This window comes from Pseudorca crassidens, chromosome 1, assembly GCF_039906515.1.
Source record: "Pseudorca crassidens isolate mPseCra1 chromosome 1, mPseCra1.hap1, whole genome shotgun sequence".
NCBI classification, from domain to species: Eukaryota; Metazoa; Chordata; class Mammalia; order Artiodactyla; family Delphinidae; genus Pseudorca; species Pseudorca crassidens.
The window spans coordinates 10,188,008-10,198,893 of NC_090296.1; the positions used below are offsets into that span (position 1 = coordinate 10,188,008).

Sequence of the window (10,886 nt, forward strand, 5' to 3'; positions counted from 1 at the left end):
ACAAGGCTGTGTTGGATAACAGTATTAATATAGTCTGGGCTCATGCAAGAAAATACCCGTTCCGGAAAAAATGAATGGAAATTGAATATGTGTGGGAGGGAAAGGTAGATATGAATGCATGTTGATGGGCAGGGCATGGTTCAGAAAGTGACTCGGTTTAAAGACAGGTCTGGGTCATGAGCCTGTGGCTGTATTTAGATGACACGGTGGTATAAGCTGGCCCTCTGAGGCAGAGCCAGGCAGAAGAGGTCGGGACGGGATACCGTGTGTGTTCTGAACGCTGTAGCCCCTGACAACTGTGTTAATTCCGTGTCGCCACTGCAGGTACGATACTCAGAAGCTCACTGAGCTGATGTTACAGTTTTATGACATCAGAACAGACATGAAGAGGGAATGCAAACATGCCAGGATGTCTATGAAAGTATTTCTTCCTGTTGGAGAACTAAATGACCTAGACTAAGAGTGTCGAATTGCTGGAACACCGCCCGTTGAGAACATAGGCAGGCAGAGAAATCTAAAACTCTGACAGCTCTGAGATGCCCCGTCTCTGTTAAAGTTATTGAATCACTTAATTTAATTGATTTTTTAAAAAATATTTGCCACGGATTTGAATTGGCTTGGAAGGACTTAGATTATTGGAATGGAAAGACCTTGTCTGAAAATTGCCCAACACCCAGGAGTGTAATCTGTACAAGTCCACCTGTCTGGCTGCTAAAAAAAGAGGCAAGATTTGTTTCCCTCCCCTGCCGTAAGATGGAAATATTAATTCACGTTTTCCACCAGGTTTGACATCCTGATAGGAAAATAGCACTTTTAGCTTTCATGAGATAGAGTCTTTGAAAATTGAACCCGCGAGGTTGAGAAGTGCAGTCGTGTTTTCCATGCTTTTGAGCATTTATTACCCTTGCAGTAAAAATATGCAGTTTAAAATTTCTCTAAAAACAGTTTTAAGAAGGAGAAAGAAATTCTGTCCGTTGTCTGTTATCTGCGTGGGAATCGCTCAGTTTCCAGACCAGGGCAAAGGTTTAATCCCCTCTTGGCATGGCCTTTCATTGTATCAGGAGATGGTCCAGGGAGGAGGAGGTAGTTTTTGCTTCTCATAATCTCCATCACCCTGATGACCCTGAGAAGCCCCAAATGACCCCGAGAAGCTTACACTCTAGGTGCTACAAATGCCTCTGTAGAGGCCCCCGAGCCCAACTGCAATCAGATTATGGCTTCTGACCCTTTCCTGTCACCACCACAACAGTCCCCTTCTGGGCTTTCTCCACCAGGCAAAACTAAAATGTCACTTTAGCACTACCTTCTGTTAAAATAAGAAAGATACATCTGACCAAAATCTGGTAACCTGGTAATTATTTGCAAGGTTAGATTCCAAAAACAAAAACAAAACCTTGGTGGTACAGAGGTGCGTCTTTTTGTTGCTGATGGCTGTTTTTAAATGATCTGTCATGAGGGAACCTCCGATTCTTTCTTCAGATTCCTTAGGAAGTCCCCGCTATTCCTAGGGAAGAACGAAGAGCCGTCAGCTTCTAACTCTGTGTTAAGGGCACTGCGGTGTAAGGGAAAGCATCCTGGAAGGGTGTGGTCCAGGTCCCAGCTGTATCACAGTCATTGTATGGCCTTGAGCAAGCCCCCCTCCCACCCCCTCTCCACGCCCGTCTGCAGAATGGGGCTAACAGCTCCTCCCTCTTGGCGCTGTGAAGATGAACTGAGTGCGGTTAAAAGCTCAAAGCATCCCGGGACCCAGCCCTCCGCCTGGGTCTGCACCTCACTGGGAAGCCGTCAGCTCTCCAGTTGGGCAGTGAGGCTGGAGTACAGGGAGGGAGGGGGCTCCACTGGGCTGGGGACCCACTTGTGACTGCCTTGGTGTGTCTCCCCTCCTGCAGGAAGGCCAACAGCTCGGGCGAAGCCAGGACGCAAGAGACCCACAGCCCAGAGAGCGACTCGCTGATGCAGTTCGTCCAGCAGCCAGACGTGATGTACTTTATCCTCTTCCTCTGGCTCCTGGTTTATTGCCTGCTGGTCTTCCCCCAGCTGGACCTCAACGGACTCTGATGCGTGCGTCTGCATAATAAAAAGACAGGATCCTGGCCAGGGGTGGGCAGTCTCCTTACTTCCTTTTATTGCCTGTTCTGGATGGGGCGCTTGCGCAGATGGTGGAGGACCTCCGAGGAAACTTAGACTCCCTCTCTCCACTTTCCTTTTTCATGTTTCCTTTCTCTCCTGTGAGTCCTAAGCACACTTTTCTCTTTGGCTGTGGACTCAACACTCAGGTGTGTGGCCAGATCCTTGGGTGGGTTTGTTTGTGTGCCTTGCCGTCAGGTATTAAGCTTTGTTACTAATACTCATAACTGGGTCTTAGCTCGCCCCACGCGCTGGTTTTTAAGGTCCCAGATGGACCTGAGTTTCTCGCCTCCTGATGAGAAATAGGATGGATGCCTCAGGGAGACCCCCGCTGGGAAGAAAACTGCCCTGCTTTCCTCTGAGAGGGGAGTCTGAGTGAAGGTGCTGGGGGTCCGCGCACCTGTTGTGGTCTGGTGACTGGTCGTTTTCTTTGGGGGGATATCAGAGCAGCACAAAGCTGCCGGGTCCAGCAAAGGGCATCCGTGAATGGCAAAGTTCGAGGAAAGTGTGGGCTAGGTCGTGAGCTGCAGTGCACACTTGTTCACCCTCGTTTTCTTTTTCGTGGGGGGCATGCATTTTAATTTTGCTTTTGCATTGATTGAACTGAGGTAAAGCTGTGATTTTCAAACCTTTCCCACCTATGGAATCCTCCTTTCAAGTGGATTCTCAGGGGCCAGTCTAGTTGATACATGAAAAGCAGAGCTTTGGCTGACACAGGGCAAGGCCTGGGATCCCTCTCGCTTTGCCCGGGCAGCTCCCAGCTTCCACTCGTGCCTCCTGAGGCATCTGTGCTGGTACCCAAGGCCCCGCAAGGCACTGTCAAAAAAAAAGCCCCCGAAAGCCCCGAGGAGGAATGCAGAAGTGGCCTGGCTGAGAACGAGCTCTGACTGATGTTAGAGCAGGAAGTGGTCCAGCACGTTCCTGCTCCGAGAGAGCTTTTGTGCACACCTGCCTCACAGTGTGAGTCTCAGCACGGGCATCTTTCGTGGTCAGTTATGATGGGTTTCTTGAAAAGGAAAAGGGTTTCTGGAAAGCACCCTGAGAAGTAACCAGAACGGGCAGGTGGTGAGAGGACAGAGGCATCCACCTGCCCTTCCGTCTTCCTTCTGCCCTGGGCTCCCTCCTCTTCCTGCTTCCTGTCAAGAGGCAGGCCATGCGTCCCTGTGTATTACTTCCTCCTCCCGTTGTCCTCCCCCTCAGAAAGCATGTATATGGTGAGACTTACAAAACCACAGCCTATTAGGTCAGGAGGGGCAGTTAGACGGCGTCTCCTCTGCTGAACCCAGAGAGGCAGAGCTGGTTGGCCAAGATCACACAGCCAACCAGGAATGGAGGCCACCTGATGCCCCATCCAGAGCTGTCCCCTCTTTTAGGGAAATTCCACTGGGCCCATGAATGTCCTGAAAAAAATAATAATAAAATGAATAGATAAGAATGTCCTCATTTAAACAAAACTAAAATTTTTAGGTCAACCACCCACCTTTGTTTTTTCTTGTGTTTTTCCCATGAGGAAGTTTTGTTCGCTTTCAGGCTCATTGCCTGTTCCTTCTAGAATACCCTCGACGGCTCTAACAGCTTGTCAGCTGACACACCAGCTTTGCTGTTACTCCAGGAATCACGCTTCTCTCTCAGCAAGGCAGGGATTTGCTTATTTCAAGCAGGGGGTCTCAAGTTTACAGAATTCCAGCATGGCCAAAAGAATTGACGTAGCGCATTTGAGTCGATGACAGCCAAAGCCTGGCCTCTAACCCACTCTGGCTATAAGCTGCTTTCTCTCCACTAACGAATCTAAGCCTTCCCAGCTGAAAGCCGTTGGGAGTTTGGAGCGATTCCATCTCGAAGGCCTGGTGTCCCATGGAAAATGAGCTAATCAGTGAGCTCCCTGGCATCACCGCAAGCTGAAAGGTACAGATAATAAAGATGATGTGTGTGATACTTTCTAACCCTGGACACCAGGCAGTCCTCACCTATATTACATGCTTGGAAAGCCAGGGAAGAGCTGACCTGAACGTTAATCATTTCACTTTACGGGTCTAGACCTTGTTCAGAAAAGTCTCTGCAGGTTTCCCCTCTCACCCATTACAAAGTGTGATGTTTAAAACCATCTGCTGGCAAGATGCCTGAAAGTCATTTGGTTCAGGGTGGCAGCAAACTGCTTTTTTTTAAAAGAAAAAAAAGAATCTCACTTGATTACAGGCGTGTGTGAAAGAAGTCAGATATAGAAGGTGGGTGAGAAGCCTGAAGGACAGACCACTCCATGGCTTCCATTTAAGAATTTATTTTTAATTCTTATCCAAGTAATACATGTTCATAGTTTAAAAAGAAACAAATACTATAAGACTTTTAATGAAAACTAGCAATCCCCTATGGGTTGCTCTCTAGAAGTAACACTTTCACCTCTTTTAGCTGTTTCTTCTAATATTTACCTTTGCATTTCTACATAACATGCTTATACTTCTTTTATTTTTAAAATTAATCTAGAAACATCTACTGGCTTGCTACCGTGGTAGAGAAGGATCTTGCTCTTGCCCATACCGTGCTTTGTTTTTCCAGTATAGTTAGATCTGTTGTTTGGACATCTCTCTTCATTGTGGGCATATGAGGACTGTTTACCCGTGAGCCAAGTAGTGTACTATGGTTACTCGTCCTTTCTCGTCAAATTTCTTCTCCCTCCTTGATGATGATGATTGATGACGATGATGATTTTGGTGTGGCGCATTCCTTAGTAACCTTCTTAGAAAAGAACATGGGAAGTAAATATTATTGTAAATATTTTGAGATTTTGCATAACTTAAAATATCCTTATTCTGCCCTTACTCAGGTGTAGCTGGATATAGAATTGTGGGTGGGAAATAATACCACCCATCGTGGTTGTTGAGATTCCTGATGCCATTCTGATTCCCAGGCCTTTAGCTGCGACTTGGGTTTCTCCACCCTCCCAGGAAACATTTAAGATCCCTTCATTCTTAGTGTTCTGAACTGTCCTGATGGTGTTGTACCCTTGATGGTGTACCTCGTGCTGGGTTCTCATGAGAAACTTCTTAAATTTTCTTGTAATTGTTCACGTTCTTTCTTTCTGTACCACCTGTTGTTCCAATGTTGGACTTCCCAGGCTAGACCTCTAATATTTTTTTATCTTTTCTATTTCTCATCTCTTAGTTTATTTTTTTTGATCTGCTTTCAAAGGTAGTTGTTTAGCTTTATCTTCTCAATATACCTGATGAATGTTTTATTAATTTCCAAAACGTTTTGTAGTGTCCTGTTCTTGTTTCATGGGTGCAGAACTTATTTCTCTGTGGATGTTCATGATAATGGGGTTTGGGGCAAGTTCTTTTCTGCTCTCTGTTTTGCCTTTATTTCCTCTAAGTTCCCTTTCTCTTAGTCACACTGTCTGTCTTACATTACAAGTTTTCTTCGGATATCTAGTGATCCTATCGGATATCTAGTGGATCCTTCGGATATCTAGTGGATCGGTTCGTGTGTAAGAATGATACAGCACAAAATGGATAGGAAGTTCTGTGTGTCAACGGGTGGATTCCTCTGTAGGCTCACCAGGTGGGCACCTGGACTCTTCATGGGAGGACCACACATATCAATATTTGCAGGTCTTTTCTCACTGTGTTTCTTTAGAGATATTTCCACTTCTCTCCTGCCTGAGATAAAGGGACATACGCAGAGCTGCTACTAGCCTATGCAGGGCCCTCATGCAGTTTCAGAAAGGGCATTCCCTCTGAGTGGATGGATGACTCAGAAATAGGTGCCCCTCTGAGCAGAAGCCACCCGTGGGCACTTGGCCAAACTGGCAGAAGCCATCTTTTGCCTCTTTCTCCAGGGAAAGGCCTGAGGAGCAGAGTAAGGGCTAGATTTTAACTCGCAATTGCCCCCTTAGCCAGGCACCTTTGTGCCGTGCACGAACTGGAGGGCCGCACCCAGAGATGCCGGCACACACCTGAGCGCCCGCACCCTGCCTCTGAGCAGGCATCTCATCACAGTCAGTGTGTACACTCACCGAATCGCTCCCGCCTCGCTGTGCCTGGTGTCCCTGGGTTAGAGCCCCTCCGCTTGCCCCCGAGGAGTAGGCTGCTGGCGCCGCTGGGTGCTGGTGCCTCCCCTCTGCACAGGCAGTGCGTGGTGTTGGGATTCCTCGGCCCTGCTCCCGTCTCCCTCAGTTCTGCCCCTGCCATACATGGGTCGGCATCTCGCGCCTGCTGTCATCTCCTCTTCATCCCTTTGTCTTTATGATTCCATCCCTTCCATTCCTTTGTTCTTGTTTCCCTGGGGTTTCACCAGGGAAGACACCCTCTTGAATCGCAGGTCCCACGTTTGCGCTCTCCCTGCTTGTTAGGTGGCTCGCTGCTCTGTGGGCGCGCTTGTGAACGTGCCCTGAGTCCTGCTGAGGCCTGGTCTGCGAGCGCCTTCATGTAACGCTGGGCCAAGTGAGGAGAGGCGAGAGGGCACCTGGAGCTCCCCTGGATGCCCCAGCACAGATAGGACTCTCCTTCCTTCCCTCCTTTCCACCTCCTACCCCGAAGAAACTATCTTAGAGCTCCGTTCCCCGCCAGACTCCCGCTTCTTGGAGTCACGCACTTTCTAGGTTTTCTTTGCCACCGTCCCTTCACCGGGAAACAGTCCGCACCGGTGTCGGCCAGCGAGCAAACTGGCTGCTCCCTCTGTTGGATGGCTGTTTGGAACTTTGTGAGCAATTCCTCCTGGTCAAGCCTGGCCTCTGTAGGGAGTGGGGCTCCCACCAGGACTGGGAACCAGGGAGTGCCCCCTAGAAGCCACCCTGGGCACAGGCTGCGTCTCCCTTTCTGGGGTTCAGCTCTCTCTTCCCGTCCCCATGCAGTGCGATCCTGCTCTTTGTGAGGGTCGAACTCGTAGAAGGCAGAAGATTTGGAGGCTGCCTGCCTGTGTAGTCGATCTTCATAAATTATAGGTCATTTCATAGCCTTAGGGATCACGTAAGGGTCTAGTGCCTCATTTAAGAAATGAGAAAACTGACGATCAGGAAGGAGAGATGATTAGTCACACTGCTAGTTAGTGCCCTCGGGAGGGACGTCCGGATGCCAAGTTCTCTACAGAACTCCAGCCTCCAGCTGCTGCAGCTCAACTGCACCTCCCTCGTCACCAAGGACTCAGGACATCACAGAGCTGATCTCTCAAACACAGGCCCGAGTAAACAAGGAAAGAAGGTATCTCTGAATCTCAGAATTCGTGGTGGCTTCTTTGTTAAGAATTGTTCTCTTTCCGCGGTCGTGTCATTGGCGAGCACTCCTGTGACACACTTTCATACAAGCTCGGATTTTCTTAACTCTCCAGTAGGCCCACTGCTGTTTGGAGCCACGACCTCTCTTTCCCTTTGGCTTGGAGACCTTCCCAGCCATTTCTGTTTACGTCCTCCAGTCCCCGAGGTGGTCTATGTGGGAGTTTCAGATCAACGTGGTTCCTCAGAACCTTCCCAGTGATATTCTGGCCAGGAAACAAGAGCCCACGAAACCCTCCGGGTCCGCATGTGTTATTTCTCTTGCCCTGACATTGCATCATCTCTGCTGAGACCGCCTTTGGGGAGAGACTGAACGTCTTGGGGCCGCAGCTGCTGGCTGGAGTCCCCACTGAATAGCATGCTCTTCCTCTGGCCCGTCCAGCTGCTCTCGGGATGAAGGCTTTGGCCTGGGCTGAGCAGCTGAAGCCTGAGAGCTGGCGTGAGTGATAACTCGCTTATTTGCTGGAAATAGCTGCGGAGTTTGCCTGAACGGTTAGCCAGTGTCAGGGAGCCAAGAAATGAGACGTGGGTTCTTTGCTGGATGTCGAGTCCCGTAGATGTTCTCGGCTCTGCCCCTTGTCAGGCGCCTTGTTGAGGAGCAATAGTCGTGCAGGGAAGTGAGCCCAATACCCGTGAAGCGTGGACCCTGCATGCATTGTGCCCAGAATCTTCCATTCCCATCTCACGCAGACCCGTGGCTTCAGGCTTCAGGTGAGCCCTGGTCCTCCTTGCTCTGACGTGTGGCAGCACCACAGTGACCTGCAAGCCGTCAGAGTCCTCCACCCCCGTGGGTGTGACCAGCTTGGGAAGGAGCAAAGGCCTGGAGGTTCTGAGCCCCTACTTCCCTAGGGTCAGCAGAGGCCATCAGAGTTCCGGGGCCCCCTGACCCTTCTGGAATTGCCGGACCCCTCGGCAGCGGGAAGACCGACGTGGCTGCTTATAATTCATCTGAGAACCTTGATGAAAACCCAGCCCTGGGCTGTAGCACCAACAAGCCACAAAAATGTCCTCGTTTATGGGAGGAAGACAGCCAGTATTTTACGCTGTTGGACCACGTGGTTTTAAATACACACAGCACTCAGTAATCTACCGCCCTGATCCCACTGCTAACTTCAAGATTCCCTGACACTTAGAGGCCAAGGCCAGCTTTCATCTAGCAGGAATCTCTTTAACTGAAACTCCCCCCGCCCCCCCTTTTTTTAATCACTCCCTTCTCCCTTCTCCAGGAGGATTTATGGAATAGGGGAAGAGGGCAGGTTCAGGAATCAGCCGGATCTAGGTTCAAGTCCCCGCTGTGTCTCCAGATATATCTGGATGACTGGGCAAATTACCTCTCTGAGCATCTTCTGTGCAGAATCGACACTCAGTACATATTTGCTGAGTGAATAATTGCTCCCTTGTGAGCTTGTTACAGTGTCGTAAAATGCTCAGTAGCTCCCTGTCTGCATGTCCCTCCTCGCCAGGCTTTGACTAGACCTCCTTTCAGTTCGTTCAGTTTACCGTGGCTTCTTCCAGCCTCTCTCCAATCCGCCTCCATCTTGCCAGCTGCTCTGTCACACCTAGCTCATGCCTTTTACAAGAGGAAGCCGAAGCCAGCGTGTACCCACGGACTCACTGGACCCTTAACGACAATCACGGGAGGTGGTTCTTTCAGAGAGGAAGCTAAAACACAAGAAGGAAAGATGACAAGGTCATAGAGCTGGCAAGTGGCAGAACCATGATCATAGGACTCTTCCTTCCAGACGTTGATTTCCACCCTAGACTTTGCTGCTTAGAAAATAAGTCATGCCTTAATGTGATTCTGATTGTTGGTGAATTTGGCCTAGTTGGCAAGCGTGGGTGGAAATCTCAGAGTTGGGCGGGTTTAGCAGTTGCGTTTCAACCCTCACCTGGCGTTCTTCCCCTTCCCAAGTTTCTGCGTACTTTGACCCCCGCCCCGTATCAACACTGCTTAAATATCTCCTTCATCCTCATTTGGTAAAAATGACTAATATTGTACATCAACTATACTTCAATTAAAAAATAAATTAAAAAATTTTTAAATAACTGAGGACACCCCAAGTTCAGGTTTTAACTAAGGTTGCAAATTGACAACCAAAATGACTGCGTCTAAAGGCCCATTAGCAGCATAACCTCAGTGTCTAACATCCAAGATTGAATGACTTTAATTAATGCCCCCAGGTAGTCACTCTTCACTTCTTCTCACGCATGCTTTTCAGAGTAGAAGTGAGGCTTCCTCCTTCAAAAAGCAAATCTCACTGTGCTGGGCAGAGCACAAGTTAAATAGGGATGAGACCATGGATTACTTGGAGGAAGTTAGAACTGGTTGGCCTGTGAGATAGGAATCATTGTTTTTCCTTTGTTTTGAATTGAAAAGTTGTGATTTTTGCATTGTTGCAGAAAGGAATAGAAAAATGTCTCCTGATAGGTCTCTTTTCCATTTGCAAAAGTTCAGACTTCTTTTAGACCCACCAGAAGTCAGTAATAGCCTATTCTCTGTAAGACTTTCCTATGAGGACAGACACAACATGCCTGTATTCCTAAATGTCATGCAAGGATTGAGACACTTTTTAAAAGGAAACTCTGGGGACTTCCCTGACTGTCCAGTGGTTAAGACTCCGCCTTCCAATGCAGGTGGTGCGGGTTCGATCCCTGGTCGGGGAACTAAGATCCCACATGCTGCACAGTATGGCCAAAAATTTAAAAAAAAAAAGGAAACAAAGTGTCTGTAACCTAGAGAGTTGACATTATTCCAAAGTAGGATAGCACTGGCCTGGTCATCAGGACCCCAGGTCCTAGCTCCGGCCCACCTGCTGTGACACCTTGAATAATTCATTTACCTCTCTGGGTGGAAAGGTGGGAGACCTCTTTTTAAAAGTCTTTCTTAGGTTTAAAAATCCAAAGGTTAGGGCTTCCCTGGTGGCACAGTGGTTGAGAGTCCGCCTGCCGATGCAGGGGACACGGGTTCGTGTTCCGGTCCGGGAAGATCCCACATGCCGCGGAGCGGCTGGGCCCGTGAGCCATGGCCGCTGAGCCTGCATGTCCAGAGCCTGTGCTTCGCAACGGGAGGCCCGCGTACCGCAAAACAAACAAACAAAAATCCAAAGGTTAGCAAATTAGGTTTGTTTTTATTGTAATCTCAGTAAGTGGCCTGTTTGCTTAGAATAAATGCACCTCTGCATTTGTAAGTGAATTCCAAAGCTTAGAGCATGGCTTCCGGATTTAGTATCTGAGAAAGGTGCCTTTGGAAAGTGTTTGGTCTGTTGAAAGTGTGGGGTGAAAGTTGGGAGTAGAACGTGGGAGAGCTGCTTCCTAGGACTCCCAGAACCAATCTGGTCTCCTTAAATTAAGTCAGCATCCGAGGCAATTTTCTTGGATACTTTGAAGTTCACAAGTTCAGGTGCAGGCATATATAGATGTAAACGACTGGACCTTTCTATCCTTCCCATCTTTTTCCCCGTCCCCTGGTAGACTCGAAATAGATAGGCACAGAAAT

The 10,886-nt window shown here is 48.7% G+C and overlaps 1 protein-coding gene across 2 annotated transcripts in view; it reads left to right on the top strand.

The window, feature by feature from the left end:
- CLMN (calmin) overlaps positions 1-10,650 on the top strand; it is a 118,018-nt gene extending 107,368 nt beyond the window's left edge. Inside the window, exons 13-14 of one of the 2 annotated variants that reach the window (XM_067726627.1) lie at positions 325-421; positions 1,894-10,650. In XM_067726627.1, the coding sequence (XP_067582728.1) occupies positions 325-421; positions 1,894-2,058 (262 nt within the window). In that variant the 3' untranslated portion in view covers positions 2,059-10,650. Of the gene's footprint in view, positions 1-324; positions 422-1,889 lie in introns of both variants that reach the window. The other variant, XM_067726638.1, reaches the window with a different exon arrangement.
- The last annotated feature ends 236 nt before the right edge of the window (positions 10,651-10,886 follow it).